This window comes from Tachysurus vachellii, chromosome 1 (assembly GCF_030014155.1).
Source record: "Tachysurus vachellii isolate PV-2020 chromosome 1, HZAU_Pvac_v1, whole genome shotgun sequence".
Classification (NCBI taxonomy): domain Eukaryota; kingdom Metazoa; phylum Chordata; class Actinopteri; order Siluriformes; family Bagridae; genus Tachysurus; species Tachysurus vachellii.
In genome coordinates, this window is record NC_083460.1 from 43,218,811 (window position 1) to 43,236,310 (window position 17,500).

Genomic DNA, 17,500 nt, shown 5'->3' on the forward strand with positions numbered 1-17,500 from the left:
TCGCAGCTTTACAGAAATATAGAGACAGAAATAAAAATTATCCCGATGCTGAAAATATCTAGATTTGAGATGTTTTATATTTTTAGCAGTAAGTCAGTTTTATTGTCATATTTAATTCTGTTCTTTTAAAGTTTGATATCTAAAGTGTTCTTAGAGACACATGGATGAGTGCATTTGAGTGTGTGTGTGTGTGTGTCTCAGCTGTCACGTTCTCTGGCTGCATGAACACGTGGAATGATGTAACATTGACGTCACTGTGTGGTGACGTACACCAGAGTGACTGTAGAAAAGGAATTTTACTTTCTGGCCGATTCAGTGACGACTTCAGGTCTGTGATCAAAATATAATTTCTCAGATGCTTGCAGAGGAAGTGTAGTCGTGTGGCAGACCACCATTTTTTATTTTTTATTATAATGTCAGAATAAAGTGTGTGTGTGTGTAAGGGCTTAATATCTGAGTGATATCACACAAGCAGGATTGCTGTTATACTGAATATCAGCACTGCTGAGACTCGGCTCTAGTCACGAGGACGCAGGTAATCAATCACAGGTAATCACGGCGGTGCTGACAGTCAGTACAGCAGCAGTGATTGTCATGTCAACTTTATACGTCAGTTCTATAAACAAGAAATTAATATTAGATAACTAACACTTCAGACACAATGGCCAAATATTTTATATTCTTTTGGTCCATCAACCAAAATAGTTTCTAAAAAAAGCTTCATATAGTGTTGTGTGTTGCCATGGTAACCTGTAGTAAGTGCAGTAACAGTGTGTGTATTGAGTTATCAGGACAGTTTGTGTGATATTTAATTTTCACATTTAATTTTCATATTTGTGTTTGTGTGAGAGATTTAAGCACTTATGTACGTCGCTCTGGATAAGGGCTTCTGCCAAATGCTGTAAATGTAAATGTAAATGATATGTAGTGAACACACACGAGTGGAGTGACGGTGTTGTTCTACTGGTCATAAAGGATCAGAACTAACAGCTGTGTAAATTTTGTATTTATTTTTATTTCCATTTTCCACATTCACATTATTTTAAGAATGCAGAAACTTTTTGACATTATGTTAAATTTACTCGAATTCTCTCTGAAATCACCATAAGAGTCTGTGGCCTGTCTGTTTAAACCCCTGTGTGTGTTGCACACTTGCTGTCAGGCTTCTGCTCTGAGTGCAAACAGATGAGGAAATGCTCGAGCAACTCCTCCAAAACTCTGTAGCCATGGAAACCGTTTTGCGTCACGTTCTCCGGCAATTAGACTGCAGCTCGTTTTCTTCCTCTGGTACAGCGCATGAGGGAGAGAGTTTCTGTAGATGATCACACACTGATTAAAATATTCAGTAAAATGGTCTCAGCTTTCAGCACAACTTTGTTTGATTCTTCCTTTTTTTGCATGTTAATCTGCATTTTAGGATTTTCTGGAAAAAAAAGGTTTTAGAAGTGGGAAAGTTTTCACTCAGCAGTCGTCTGTCAGCATCTGAAACAGAAACCTGAAACGTTTAGTGTCCGTGTTTTTCTCTCATCTACAGCCATGTACACACGTGTTACCTCCGTCAGCTACTTCAAGGAATCAGAACATTTCCAAGTTTTCTCTGATTGGCTTTTGCAAAAATCTTGAAAAATCTGACCCTTTGCCTCAGTTCTGAAATGTTTTATTTGTGTAGCCATTTTAACAGTTGAAATAAAGCAGTGCTACAGAAGTCTATAAATTCAGGATATAAATTCTAAATTGAAAATTTAAATATAATGATCAAGTCAGAGGTTATGGTGTTGATCAAATTCTCCCTGAGATGATATGAGGAACACAAAAGGGAACCCATCCTCATCTGGGTGACCAGAGAGTGGGATTATAGATCTGTGGACTATATGGACAAAAAGTGCAGTTCAGTGTAATATTGAAGATATAATTAAACCTGTCACATGACCTCATTTGTGTCTGTGTGCAGTCTGTCTGTCTGTGCAGTCTGTGCTGTCTGTCTGTGTGCGCGGTCGGTCTGTCTGTCTGTGTGTGCGGTCGGTCTGTCTGTCTGTCTGTGTGCGCGGTCGGTCTGTCTGTCTGTCTGTCTGTGTGTGCGGTCGGTCTGTCTGTCTCTGCGGTCGGTCGGTCTGTCTGTGCGGTCGGGCTGTCTGTCTGTGTGTGCGGTTGGTCGGTCGGCCTGGCTGTCTCTGTGTGCGGTCGGTCTGTCTGTCTGTGCGGGCACGTGTGTGTGTGTGTGTGTGTGTGTGTGTGTTCCGTTTGTGGTGTGATTTTGTGTGTGTGTGTGTGTGAGTGCTGTCTTTGTGTGTGTGTTCCATTAATGGTGTGATTTTGGACACTTCTTTATTTACATGACACAGTTTCTGATGTTCTGCTCTGTCACAATGTAAATAAAAACACAGATTATTATTAGATTATTAATCTTTTTAGTTAAGATTAAGAATTTAAAGTCATATTTCCTCAAATTCTCTCTCTCTCTCTCTCTCTCTTTCTCTCTCTTTCTTTCTCTAACCCTTTCTCTCTGTTGGTTGGTTTTACTGTAATGGCTGTTGCTAGGCAACTGCTGACGTCAGTGTGGCTGTAGAAGAAGGTTTTTTTTGTGTTTGTGTGTGCATATTTGCACGCATGCGTGCGCTTGTGTGTGTGTTTGTGTTCAGCCACTCGCAGGCGAAAGCCCCAACAAACAGGACAAACGTGTGCTCTAACTCCCTGCACCAAGTGAGAGAGACGCTCTATAAAATACTCACAACTCACATACTCTGAAACTCTGGTCACTGTCTGCCCCGGACCGACCCCCACCTCCCCCCTCCACCCCCTCCCACCAGGCCAATGTGTCTTTCTTTCTTTCAGTAATTGTAAATATTGTGAATATTTACAGGAATTAATTATTTTTGTATTAACAGGAATTTTTCAGTTTAAGATTAAAAAAAACAACTACTTTTAAATTCTATACACACAGAAGTGCCCACAAACACGTGGAATTAATTTCTGTAATCAGATATAAAAAATACAAGCGTTAATGTAACTATACCTCAATAAACAGTAAAATAATAAAGCAGCTTAGTGTTTGTTGTGAAAGTTTTTACATCTGTGTTGGTTTACAGTCTCCATTATGGCTGTGGCATGTTGTTGTGTACAAAATGTTATTGTTTATTGTTGTGTACACAATTTTAAGTTTATTTGTAATATTTCTTAAAACAAATAATATTTAAAACAATATATAAATCTGCAGACTTTTGCACTGTGCGTGTTTGTGTATGCCTTTTTTGTGTGTGTGTTTGTGTGCCTTTTGTGTGTGTGTGTGTTTGTGTGTGCCTTTTTTGTGTGCGTGTGTGTGCGCGTTTTTGTGTGCGTGTGTGTGCGCGTGTTTGTGTGCAAATGAATACAATGCAAATGAATAGAGATTATCTACAATTTGCATTTTCTACAAAACTGTTTTTATTTTTTTATATTCCCCTCTCACTCACACTCACATAGAAGTGTGTGTGTGTGTAACAAGGTGTATTACATCAGTCATTACACACTGAACCTGATGTGTGACGCAGAAAATCTCCCTTAGAGTTAATGATTAAAGTGTTTAAAGTAGAGCTGCAGTTTTAATTTTATTCATTTTAGTTTAGAATTGAAACCTTGGTTTTTCTCACTCTGTGAATGATGAAGATTTTCAGTAAACACAAACCTGGAGCGAGTCTGTGATCTGATTTTCCTAAACTTAATATATGATTACAAAAAATGTAAAATTTATTTTACTTACAGGAACAAAATTATATTTGGTGATGTTTTGAGGCTTTGTGTGTGTTGAGAAATAAATGTGAAATGTTACTCTAAGCTGTTAGTGTGTTCAGCTGAACGCGGCCTGAACTTGTTTTTTTTCTTTCCTAAATGTTTATTGTGCAACTCGTCATTGAGCCGCGTTCTGCTTCCTGCTGGTTTTGTTCTTGTTAAAGCAGGTTGGACGCTTTTGTAGTGATGATGGATCCAAAGACTCTTTTGGATCAAATGGAAAATATTCTTTTGCGTTCCTTGGATTCCGCACTGTTTCAGCCGTTCAGTTTGCTTTCTACAAATTGACACCACATGTATGAGCTCACTGGGAGAGAAGATAGAGTCATTTGCGTGTCAAACTTGCTGGTGGGGAAGAACACCAATGCTGTTATTTATGCACCGTTCATTACAAGGTCTTTCTCTTTAACTTTCTGAGTAGATGGACTTACAGTTAAGTTAAATATCTTGCTTCAGTGGTCAGGTGTAATGTTGTATTAAGACGAAATGGAGCTCAAAATCAGCTGAAATGAGATGGTTTTCAGAACAGATGTTGAACTCATGATGCTAAAATCCCATTAGTGTCCACTTCGTCCCAAACCTCGTCCTAAACGCTCTGTCATTTTTATGCTAATCATTCCTTTAACTTTGTACTAAAGCAAGACATTTTAATCCAATAGAGGATTGTGCAGTTTGTAATAAGCTGATTTATTCTGATGTTGTGTTTTATAAGATCCTGCTGTTATGAGGCGGTTTTTGATGTTTTTTATCCAAGTGTTTGCTGCCTCTGTGCTCTAGTGTCTGACTGAGATTGACCTGATTGACATTGAGATTGACCGATACCACTTTTTCTCTTCCGATCCGATTCCGATACCAGAGTTTGCCTGTATCAGCCGATACCGATCCGATATCTGTGTTCTTTTCTACCTTTAAAACTAAAGAATGTAAACAAGTTGTTTAGTTAAGATTTATTTGTTTCTGGCAAAGAAATACAAAAATGTCCTTATTACTGGATGAAAAGTGAAAACACAAGAAACCTTTAAAAAAGTATTAATGCAGTAACAAACAGTACTTTTAACAGTTAGTGGTATAACAATCTAAACCATATATACTGCAATTATTAAATTAAATTATTTTCTGAAGAAAAGGCAATATTTTAAAGTGAATCTTAAATTAGAACTCTTGAAACACAATGCAAAATGTATTAAACATTAAACCTTACACCCAAATGAGCGACATGTTTAACACACTGAGGTAAATGTAAAGGGCGCCTGCTAAACTTGCCTGTCTGTCGTAGGCGGTTGTGCAACATATTTCCTATAAAATTTATTATATTTATTTTCATTAATGTAATTTAATTAAAAGTGTATTTTTCATATAAGTTTAAGCAATAGTCTATGATGTTTGCTGTTCATTAATCAACCACCTCGGGCATGGGCCCATGGATCTCAGGAAGCAGGATCGTGGTCAATGCTGTAGGTAAAACATGGAATGGAGTTTAATTTATTAGGGCATTCATCAAGCAGAATGGATTCGACTGGCGGCGCTCTGAAAAGTAATAAAAAAAGACATATGTGCTGAATAGAGACGGTAAAAGTGGGTGGGTCCAATATTATTGGTCTTAAAAAGTGGTTGGGTCCTGTCCCACCTACATATAATTAGGGTTGGGAACCGAGAACCGGTTCTTATTCAGAACCGCTTCTGTTTTTTAACAGGAACCAGAACCGCGCGAAATTTTTTAGTTTCGGTTCCAAACGCGGTTCCGATGAGATGACGGGCAAAGTGCTGTGAGCGGTCACTTTAAATAGCCACGTCTTACCTCATGAATATTCATTGTTTTACAGTCACGCAACCAAATTAACGCAGTTTACCACAGAAATCAGTCACTCGCGCTGCTGTGCTGAGGTACGCTTTGTGTTAAACATGTCTAAAAAAAGTCTAAAGTGTGGATTAATTTCCAAAGCTACGATAAGGAAGCAAATCTACCCCATCATAAAAAAACAAAAAAAAACACATTTTCCAAAAATAAATGTTGTAGTACAACACTCAGGACATCAGTGATGTGTGAGCTGGTGACAGTACAGTGTATTACAGTGACGTGTGAGCTGGTGACAGTACAGTGTATTACAGTGATGTGTGTGAGCTGGTGACAGTACAGTGTATTACAGTGATGTGTGTGAGCTGGTGACAGTACAGTGTATTACAGTGATGTGTGTGAGCTGGTGACAGTACAGTGTATTACAGTGATGTGTGTGAGCTGGTGACAGTACAGTGTATTACAGTGATGTGTGTGAGCTGGTGACAGTACAGTGTATTACAGTGTGTGAGCTGGTGACAGTACAGTGTATTACAGTGTGTGAGCTGGTGACAGTACAGTGTATTACAGTGATGTGTGTGAGCTGGTGACAGTACAGTGTATTACAGTGATGTGTGTGAGCTGGTGACAGTACAGTGTATTACAGTAAAGTTATTGACTGTTTTTTGTATTCGCTTTTCGGGTTTTGCACTTTGCTGACGGTCCCTTGGAATCTGTCTCTTAGGTGTTCACACATAGAGACTTATGTATTTTGTCCAACGCAGAGGAAAGCTGATATTGAGGAAACTTGGGTTGTAGCTGCCTCTCTACATTACTATAAAAAAGAGGCGTTATTTGTGTAATAAGAGTGTTTAGGTCAGGAGTTATTGACTCTGGAAATTCGAATCTGTGAATATGGAGCCAACTTTACTTAAGTCCCTCTGAGAGGGTTTTCTCCACAGCTGGAGATACAATAAGCCAGGAAAGGTCTCGTCTTCTCCCAGAGAAAGCAGACATGTTCATTTTTCTTCAGAAAAATTGCTAACTGTTTTGCTAAGTTGTAATTCTGAATGTTAAATTTGATGTTGGATTTATTTAAATTAAATTTTATTAAAAATTCCTTTTGATACCCAACCCTACATATAATGGTTCTGACCAATGCCCATGACCAGGGGTATCGGATTTGGATCGATCACCGATAACCGATCCACTCAAACTTCTTGGATCTGTGTCGTTCCCGATCCAAAATATCGGACCGGTACATCCCTAATGGAATCATTTGTCACTTCCTGTCAATTTAAATTTTTTAAAGGAACTGATTGTTGTGATCTAATTTTAAGGTGATTTAAGATAAATGTATAATCAGTGTATAAATTTGTTAATAATAACTAATAAACTTTTAAAAGGAAATTCATAAACTCCCACAATACATATACAATAAACATTTAAACCATAGAAAATATAAAAAGAATCTGTTAAACTATAATGTACACACACTGTCCACTTTATTAGGAACATCTGTACAACTGCTCATTTCTGCAGTTATCTAACATGCTCTTGGTTGATTTGGAGAGGAACCTGCTCTGGTCTTCAGCTGGTGTAATTCCTCCACCTCAATCTTCAGTGTGTTGTGCATGCGGAGATTCTTTTCTGTTCACCCCAGTTGTTCCTTTATCCTTCATATCAGCTCTTAACAATCTGGACATTTTTACCCACAGAACTGTCTTAGTATTTTGGGGTTTTTTTCATCGTTTGTAGCAATTTAAAATGAAAGTGGAAATATTAAATTGATTATCATTTATATTCATTTTTTAAGTTTTTATTTTGCTGTTGAGGTGATTGGATTTTACTGACTACCTTTCTAAAGGAATAAGAATAATTTTATTAAAAAATCTTTAGTGTGGAAGTGAGAAGGAAGCAAAACACTCATATATTTAAATTTTTTTTTTTACTGAGTAATTTTAAAATTAATGTTTGATCATAAAATTTATAAAATCTATGTATTTAAATAAATGGCATAAAGAAATAACACAATAGGTGAATTGTAAGTGGTTTACGAATTCAGACATTAACAGCAATGATCAAAGTTCTTTCTCTTACTCACAGGTGAAATGTCTGAACAGTCGAATAAAGGAATACAATATACTTTTTTATGCTGTTTAAACATTAGAATGTAGTTTATCTGTAGGGTTAAACTGCGATTGTGGCTGGGTGTTTACAATGCTGACTGTGTGTGTGTGTGTGTGTGTGTGTGTGTGTGCGCGCGCATCTGTGTTGATCTTTCTTGATAGTCATATTGCTCCCTTACAAGGCCTTCTATTTCTGAGCTGCTGTCCCCAAATCAGGTGTACGTGTGTGTCTTGTGTGCATGCGTGTGTGTGCGCGTCGTGTGTACGTGCATGTGCTCATGCTTAGTAGACCATGTATCTGTTTGATTGTGTGTGCAATTTTTTTTTTTTTAAAATAATTAACCTTGATTTATGAACAGCATATTTACTTTATAATCTCATTGAAAGCTTTCAGTCTGTTTCTGACACTGTGGGTTTTTCTCATTTCAACTTCTCTTTGTTGAGAGGTTTTTAAGGAGGTTCTGTGACAAAGATAAGGAAAATATTTAAGTGTTCAGAACAATCGAAAAATCCACATCAATATTATTGTTGGAGTGAAATGTGCAACGTAAACTGTATAAAAGCAGACAGGAAAGACCTCAAGAAAGAAGGAGAGGAAGAGTGTTTACACGCCGTTCTGCTGTAGTCCATTTAGGAAAGACACTTGGTATGTCACACACTTGTGTAAAGCTCTCAGGATTCTTTCATCAACTCGGCTTTTACAAACCAAATGAACGCTTTTGTTGAAAAACTAATTAAAAAGCAAACAAAAACCACACATCTGTTTTTGCACAGAGAGGAAAAAACCTTGCTGGATTAATAAAGCAGCTGAAGTTGAGAATTTTCTACACGAGTTTGGGAGGCGTTGCTCGGTTCAGGTCGCTCTCAGAGTCGACTCGCACGATATCCAAGAGCCGCTGTAGTCTGAACCGTGCCATTGTGGGAAAAAGTTCATCATTGACGTAATAGCGCTGACCTTCCCTCGGCTCGGGGCGTATTTGTTGTTCTTGCAAACACGTGTTTGTCATTAGGCGGCGTGGAGTGAAGCCAAAGCCCCCGAGCCGGAGACTGACAGCTTAGCAGAGATTTTGTCAGGCAGATGAATGAACTTTGCTGCATTGGTCAAGTTTCACTTCATGCTGATTTCTGGTGCATTTTTCCCTTTTCACAAAGATTATACTTTTTAATGCTTTGTTCTTCTGCCTTGTTTTTTAGAAACTTTTTGAATTTCAATGTAGAAAGAACAGAATGTACGTAGAACAATGATCAGTGTTCGTGATGGGATTTTATTTATTGGCTGTTTTTGCTGAAAAGCCTCATGAGGAAGGACCTGGGGTGGGCAAGTGGTGGCCGTCGGGATAAGCCTGGCATTTGTGTCCGAGCAACAGCACAACACATTTCAGCTCAGATCTCACACACACACACACACACACACACACACACACACGGCCCCCAAGCCCAAGAGCTACACTGAGGAAAAGCATAGTAGTAGCCTGGGGGTGGGGGGTTGATAGGGGAGTTAACTGTACCTGCGTCATCACACTGCTTGTCCCGGGGCAGGTGATTGGGGAAATGGCACTTATAAATCACCCTGAGGGTCACTGAATTATATCATCACTACACATGTAGTACACATGAACACACTTGTGTAATATAAAGACATTTTCTGTATTTGTAATTTATAATACAAAATAAATGAAACCATGAAGCAGCTGCGTTGCAAGTTCTTTTTGTTATGCTACTGATTTGTGAGAGCATTTTCTTTTAATTACAATGAACATTCGCAATGAATGTAGAAGATTTATAATAATATAAAGTGTGAATTAAATGATTCTTTTTGAAAAAGCTGTAGTGATAAAGCACCATGGCCTCTGTACATGATACGAAGCTGTAGCTTTTTTCTTTTCTCTTGTTTGAACAGATAGACATTAGACTAAGACTAAAACTGAATTGTTCATCTCCTTTTATAATCACATAAAGCCAGGGTTGCCAGGTTTCGCATATTTCATATATATATATTTGAAATAAGATATGATGCCATTATTAAAACCACTGAGGAAAAAGAAGAATAACACGTCACTTTATCTTCTGACGGAGTTGAAGTTGAACTTTTTGATTGTGAGGCAGCGAGTTGTTGAACAGTGAAGTCCAGTCCTGGAGCTGACAAATCTCACACACACACACACACACACGCACGCGCACACACACACTGACTAAACATCACACACACACATCACACATGTTAATGACACTTTCACTAAATAGCACACCCGGATCATTAAAGGCTTAATTATTTAAATGATTTATATATAAAAATATATATTACACTGATTAAAGAAAGGCGTCACACTCATTACTGAAAAAGGTTTTCATACTTTTGAGGAATTTCTGCAGGATAAGAAACATGATTTTATTAGATTTAAAACTGAAATGTGATTTGTTAGCAGCCGGACTTTCCCACACTCACAGCAGCTGCATGGTGAGAGGAGTGTTGGACTGCACTGACGTCAGACAGCCGACACCCACGGAAAACACACACACACACACACACACACACACACACACACACACACACACACACACACACACAGTCATGCATTATGTCAGCATTGTAAACACCCAGCCTTAAGCTCACTTTAACCCTACAGATAAACTACATTCTAGTGTTTCAACAGCATAAAAAAAGGATATTTTAATTCCTAATAATTCACTAGCAGAATTGCAAGAGCACTTTTTCACAAAATTTAAATACAGTCCAGATAAGCTAAACATGATGACAAAAATAGCTGAGTGTCACCTTATATACACTCTTACACATACACACACACGCACACACACAAGCAGCAGCAGAAAAACCTCAAGCACGTAAAGTGAATGTGTGCGCACAAGATTAAATAAATGGTTGCTGTACATTACAGTAACGTACAGCTTTAAGGACAGAGAGAGAGTATAAAAATAAATAAAATAAAATGTGAAGAAGATAAATTAAGTAATTATATTACAGTAAGGTGGAAAATAGACTGTGCAAATAAGCTAAGTGCAATAATGAGTTGAATGTGCAATGTGAAAATCAGATATTTGGTCGTGTGTGTGTGTAAGCAAGTGAGCGTGAGTGTGTGTGTGAGCGAGTGTGTACACTATTAACGCCAGACGCTCAAAATGAGATTTGTGTACACTAGAGTGTGTTTGTGTGACACATCTTCACAATCCTGCAGTTGTTCTCACATTAAACCCACAGAGCTGTACAAATCCTTGCACGGCCATCGTTTGTTTTTCTCATGTTTTGATGCGAGTGATGAACAGCAGACTTTAGATCGTGGACTTCCATTTTCCTTCAGTTTTCTTCTCTCCTCTTCTCCATGCTTCTCACTACTTCCTGGTTGACATGGAGTTGCGTAGTGTTGTTCTCTGGACTCTGACATGTTGCCATGGTGAGGTTTATTTGCCCTTGGGAATGTGTGTAGGCTGCTTATGAACTGAGCCATACAGATTAGCATGGAGTTAGCATGATGTTCAAAACATTAGAAAATATTTAGTATTTAATATTTATTTATTTTTTTAGGCTGTTGATGTTTTACAAGTTATAATATACATGTATAATAAAGACTTAACATCTACTAACATTAACATTTAGCATTGTTGATTAATCATTAAGATCAGGTTTATATTAATACACTCGCTCTGATACCTTATGGTTTCTATAGCAACAGCTCATTCACAGGGACGTGTACAGAACACACTACACTGATAATAAACAGATTATAAACTCAGGATGAAGTTTTCTGTGAGGAGAAGTGTGTGTGTGTGTGTGTGTGTGTGTGTGTATGATGTGGTGAAGGTGAATAATTAAAATAATTAAATACAATATTTGGCCATTGTGTCTGAAGTGTTAGTTATCTAATATTAATTTCTTGTTTATAGAACTGACGTATAAAGTTGACATGACAATCACTGCTGCTGTACTGACTGTCAGCACCGCCGTGATTACCTGTGATTGATTACCTGCGTCCTCGTGACTAGAGCCGAGTTTCAGCAGTGCTGATATTCATGTGATATCACACAAGCAGGATTGCTGTTATACTGAATCTTACATTTAGAGGTTTGGTGTTTATGGGATTAAAGTCAGGATGTGGTGCTCTGTTTCCTGCTTTAGTGTGTTGTCAGTGGTGTGTAGCATGTCGATAGGGAAATGTGACTGGACCCCTGTACTGTATGTCAGAGAGAGATAACATGGAAATGCTCTCATGTTCTCGGATGATGATGTTGAGGTCAGATAAGATCTGAGAGCGCTGATGTCTCACTGTGGCTCAAGTGGTGGCTTTTTTTCTGATTTCCTTTTAGTGAAGGCCCTGAGCTCCCGTTATCCACCAAACTAAAAACAATGTGGCGGTCTCACATCTTACACACACACACACACACACACACACACACACACACAGACTCCTCCCACTTTCTAACACACATTAAAACACAAATAAATGTTGAGTTCTTAAACAGCCTTGACGCTCTTCTGCTTTTGTCTCCTTCAGATGATTCTGTGGGACTGGGATCTGAAACAGTGGTCCAAACCTCAGTATCAGGTCAGTTCTAATCCTCCTCAGTGTTGTATGGATGGATGGAACGTCATCGCCATCGAACAGTTACATAGCAACAAAATGCCATTTATCATCTATAAGAAGTGCAAATAGTAAATAGATGTGTGACGGAACAAGTGCAGATAAATATGTAAAGACGTGTAGAACAAATAAAGCTGTAGCATGTGCACAGGAATGTTAGCGCTGTTCTCTCCAGTTAGAATGTTTAATTTATCCTAATTCTTTGCCCCTTTGTTTTCCCTACAAATGTAGGGTTTTGTTTTCACTTTGAAGCCGAATGTACTGTGGTGAAAAAAGTGTTTTGTTTTGATTTTGTTTGCACATTTGTCACACTTTTGTTTCAGATAATTAAATAAACTTAAATATTAGTCAAAGATAACAAAGTAAACACAACATGCAGTTTTTACATGAAGGTTTTTATTATTAAGGAAAAAAAAAATCCAAACCCACATGGCTCTGTGTGAAAAAGTATTTGCCCCCTAAACCTAATAACTGTTTGGGCCAAACTTAGCAGCAAGAACTGCAATCAAGTGTTAGTGATAACGTGCAGTGAGTCTGTTACAGAGCTGAGCGCCCCGTTTGTGCGTGTGTGAGCGCCCCGTTTGTGCGTGTGTGAGCGCCCCGTTTGTGCGTGTGTGAGCGCCCCGTTTGTGCGTGTGTGAGCGCCCCGTTTGTGCGTGTGTGAGCGCCCCGTTTGTGCGTGTGTGAGCGCCCCGTTTGTGCGTGTGTGAGCGCCCCGTTTGTGCGAGCTGTGCCTGCGTGCGTGTGTGTGTGTGAGCTGTGCCTGCGTGCGTGTGTGTGTGTGAGCTGTGCCTGCCTGCGTGTGTGTGTGTGTGTGTGCCTGTGTGTGTGAGAGCTGTGCCTGTGTGTGTGAGAGCTGTGCCTGTGTGTGTGTGTGTGTGTGAGAGCTGTGCCTGTGTGTGTGTGTGTGAGAGCTGTGCCTGTGTGTGTGTGTGTGAGAGCTGTGCCTGTGTGTGTGTGTGTGAGAGCTGTGCCTGCGTGTGTGTGTGTGTGTGAGCTGTGCCTGCGTGTGTGTGTGTGTGTGAGCTGTGCCTGCGTGTGTGTGTGTGTGTGTGTGAGCTGTGCCTGCGTGTGTGTGTGTGTGTGTGTGTGTGTGTGTGTGTGAGCTGTGCCTGCGTGTGTGTGTGTGTGTGTGTGTGTGTGTGTGAGCTGTGCCTGCGTGTGTGTGTGTGTGTGTGAGCTGTGCCTGCGTGTGTGTGTGTGTGTGTGTGAGCTGTGCCTGCGTGTGTGTGTGTGTGTGTGTGAGCTGTGCCTGCGTGTGTGTGTGTGTGTGAGCTGTGCCTGCATGTGTGTGAGCTGTGCCTGCGTGTGTGTGTGTGAGCTGTGCCTGCGTGTGTGTGTGTGAGCTGTGCCTGCGTGTGTGCGTGTGTGTGTGTGTGTGAGCTGTGCCTGTGTGTGTGTGTGTGTGTGTGTGTGTGTGTGTGTGTGAGCTGTGCCTGCGTGTGTGTGTGTGTGTGTGTGAGCTGTGCCTGCGTGTGTGTGTGTGTGTGTGAGCTGTGCCCGTGTGTGTGTGTGTGTGTGAGCTGTGCCTGTGTGTGTGTGTGTGTGTGTGTGTGAGCTGTGCCTGCGTGTGTGTGTGTGTGAGCTGTGCCTGTGTGTGTGTCTGTGTGTGAGCTGTGCCTGTGTGTGAGAGCTGTGCCTGCGTGTGTGTGTGTGTGTGAGCTGTGCCTGCGTGTGTGTGTGTGTGTGAGCTGTGCCTGCGTGTGTGTGTGTGTGTGAGCTGTGCCTGTGTGTGTGTGTGTGAGCTGTGCCTGCGTGTGTGTGTGTGTGAGCTGTGCCTGCGTGTGTGTGTGTGAGCTGTGCCTGCGTGTGTGTGTGTGTGAGCTGTGCCAGTGTGTGTGTGTGTGTGAGCTGTGCCTGCGTGTGTGTGTGTGAGCTGTGCCTGCGTGTGTGTGTGTGTGAGCTGTGCCTGCGTGTGTGTGTGTGAGCTGTGCCTGCGTGTGTGTGTGTGAGCTGTGCCTGCGTGTGTGTGTGTGAGCTGTGCCTGCGTGTGTGTGTGTGAGCTGTGCCTGCGTGTGTGTGTGTGTGTGAGCGCCATGCGTGTGTGTGTGTGTGTGTGTGTGTGTGTGTGAGCGCCATGCGTGTGTGTAATACCTGTGCTCTTTTTCACGATTGTCACACACAGGAATACAAACAAAAGGGCTAAAGTTAAAAAAAAAAAAAAAAAAAAAAAAAATTCGCCGTAACTTAGTTGTACCACTGGAGGGCGACAGAAGCTTCACTCCCACAGTCACCTGAGTCACCTCAGACTTGCTTATTGAGGATAAATACAAACACATTTAAATGTCTAATATTAATCTTGAATTTTTGTATTATTTTATTCTTTAAATCATTCTTTTGTTTTATGTTTGTTCTGTAAAGTTGCTTTGAGACAAAGTCCATTGTTAAAGCGCAATACAAATAAATTAGAATTTTGACTTTGAACTATTAAATCTCCAGCCTTCAGAATAATGCAGTGTTAACAATCTTTTTTAAAAGTAATAATATTTTCTTATTTCATTCTTTTGAAATTGAATTTTACAGGCTCAGTTTATTTATCTCAATAATTATTATTATTCAATTTTATTTGTATTGTGTTTTTAACAATGGATATTGTCTTAAGGCAGCTTTACAGAAATATAAAAATTTAGAGTATAAATGTAAAAATAATTCCTGTTCCATGTTCTAGTCTATCAAGTAATATAACATGGTCAATGGTATCAAAAGTTGCACTAAGATCAAGTAACACCAGCAAAGAGACACAACCCTGATCAGAGACCAGTAACAGGTCATTTACCACTTTAACCAGCGCTGTCTCTGTGCTGTGATGAGGCCTAAATCCTGACTGATACAGTTCATGAATATTATTCCTATGTAGATCTGAACATAACTGCTGAGCTACAACCTTTTCTAGGATCTTGGAGATAAAGGGGAGGTTTGATATTGGCCTTTAGTTGGTCAGCTGGGTTGAGTCGAGGTCAGGTTTTTAAACAAAGCTTTGATTACTGTAAGCTTAACAGATTTCGGCACATAACCAGTGCTAATGGAAGAATTAATCATCTTTAGAATGGGTTGGAAAGCTACTGGTAATATCTGTTTAAAGAAACATGTGGGTAAGAGATCCAGTATGCAGGGGAATCATTTTAAAAAAGAAATCAGTGAAATTAAGTCAGTCTCTTGCAGGGGAGTAAAACAATAATAATATTAGTGACATCATTATCTATCTTTTTTTTCTCCAACAATTTTGCTGTTTTATTTAGTTTATATTATTATGAATTATGTAACACTACACTTTGAGATCTATTCTGCTCTTTTCTTAAAGGTTGAAGATCAAAAAGAATCGCTAATAAATATTGAAGTTAGCATTAATTATAGTGTGTGTGTTTTGCAGGGTTCAGTGTGTGGAGCAGATCTCTCAGTGATTAGTGATGTGAGGAATCTGATCTCAGACCTGATGCAGGACTCGTCTCTGTCTCCGAATGTCATGTCGTCATTACGCAGTGTCAGCAGTTTGCTCAACAGCGTCTCAGGCTCCTGCCGTCCGCGTCCAAATCCGTTCACACCTTTCCCTGGGTTCTACCCCTGTGCTGAGGCAGAGGATCCAAGTGACAGAGCTGAAAGAAAGCCTGTGAAAGTAAGAAGTCCCTGAGATGCCAACCGGGGAACGTCACAAAATAAGACTAATATTGTAATAAATTTAATGTTTTAATAGACTTTTCTTGACAATAACGGGATCAGCAGCACTGCCAGTAACAACCATATGGGGTTCTTCCCCAAGCTGTTGGAAGCCCACTGTTTTATAGATCATCTCTGTGTGTAACTTTACATTTTCCTTAGAACTCAGAGTCCAAACTCTGCTCCATTATGACAATGTCCACCTGCATAAAGCAGCTTCATGAAGATATGGTGTGGAGGTGAAGGTTGGAATGAAGAACTCGAGTGTTCTGCACTGAGCCCTGACTCTGACTCAATCCCCCTGAACACCTTTTGGACAAACTAGAGGCTCCTTAATATCCCGACATCAGTGTCTGATTTCACTAAAACTCTTGTAGCTGATTGAACACAAATCCCCGTTATCTAGTGGAAAGTCTTCACAGAATGGTGGAGCTTATTGTAACAGCAATGATAAGAGAATAAATCTTTATTGAGACGTTCAAGAAGCACACATGGATGTGACGGTCAGGGGTGCACATACATTTGACAATGTAGATTATTTTATTTTACTTCAATTTGCTAAATCGTGTTAATAAAAAACAATCAGTGAATTCATGTTTTTTTTTTCCAAACCAGATTTGTCATAAATTTATTAACAAGCTCTTGTGATGTTTTGTGCACCTCAGATGTAAATGTTGTGTTTTTACTGATTTACAACAAAAAAGTTCAAAAAAAGATTTTTTTTTGCCATTTCTCCTTCTAACAGGTGATTTAAGGGCAACTCTCTGTCTCTTCCTCTGTACTTTCTCAGGGCCTGAGTAGTAGAAACAGTCTGCCGACTCCTCAACTGAGGCGGAGCTCTGCGTGTTCAACCCTCTCTCCTCTGGAGACGCACTCGTCCCCTCGCTGGGAGCGCAGTAATGGAAAAAGATCTCACACTGAGCTCAGTGCTGGCAGGTCAGAGTCCTCCACATCTCACCAGAGAGCTAAAGTCCTTGCATCGTCTGAACCTAATTAACACTGTTCCCACACAACTGAAGAACGGAACACCACACAGCTCACGAAGTCTTTTACATTTCCGATACCATTTTGTAGTCTCAAGACGCTGGAGAATTGCGGCCTGTTTTAGTCATTATTGTATTGTATTATTAGACCACAAGGTGGCACTGTCACACAGGCATTTGAAAGCATATTGTGCTTGTTGTTTTTTTGTTTTTTTTTTATCCTTTTATGTGCAGTATGCTTAAAAATCTGCTCTGTATTCATCTGATATTCCATATTTGATATTGACTCGATGTCTAACATTAAACTATCTGTAACAGTCAGGGATCATTCTCTAATGGGCCAAACAGCAACCTGCTGACCATCCCGAAGCAGAGATCATCCTCTGTCACGCTCTCCTATGGTCACACCATTCCCAGAAGACCAGGTCAGTTTTCTGTGTTCCAGAAGGCACAAGACTCTTTTGAAACTTTGACAATGTGCTTTTGCCTTTGCATATTTTCCTGAGAAAATTGCCTTTAAGTGGCTTATGATAAAAGATAAGTGTAGGTGTGTCATTGATGCCATACACAGTGCACTCAGGACATGTTCAGACCCCTAAA

General features: G+C 39.8%; 1 protein-coding gene across 1 annotated transcript in view; it reads left to right on the forward strand.

Annotated features, from left to right (window-relative positions):
* pde3b (phosphodiesterase 3B) overlaps positions 1-17,500 on the forward strand; it is a 36,256-nt gene that overhangs the window by 4,988 nt on the left and 13,768 nt on the right. Inside the window, exons 2-5 of the mRNA XM_060875697.1 lie at positions 12,177-12,227; positions 15,634-15,876; positions 16,708-16,853; positions 17,219-17,325. Of these exons, the coding sequence (XP_060731680.1) occupies positions 12,177-12,227; positions 15,634-15,876; positions 16,708-16,853; positions 17,219-17,325 (547 nt within the window). The remainder of the gene's footprint in view (positions 1-12,176; positions 12,228-15,633; positions 15,877-16,707; positions 16,854-17,218; positions 17,326-17,500) is intronic.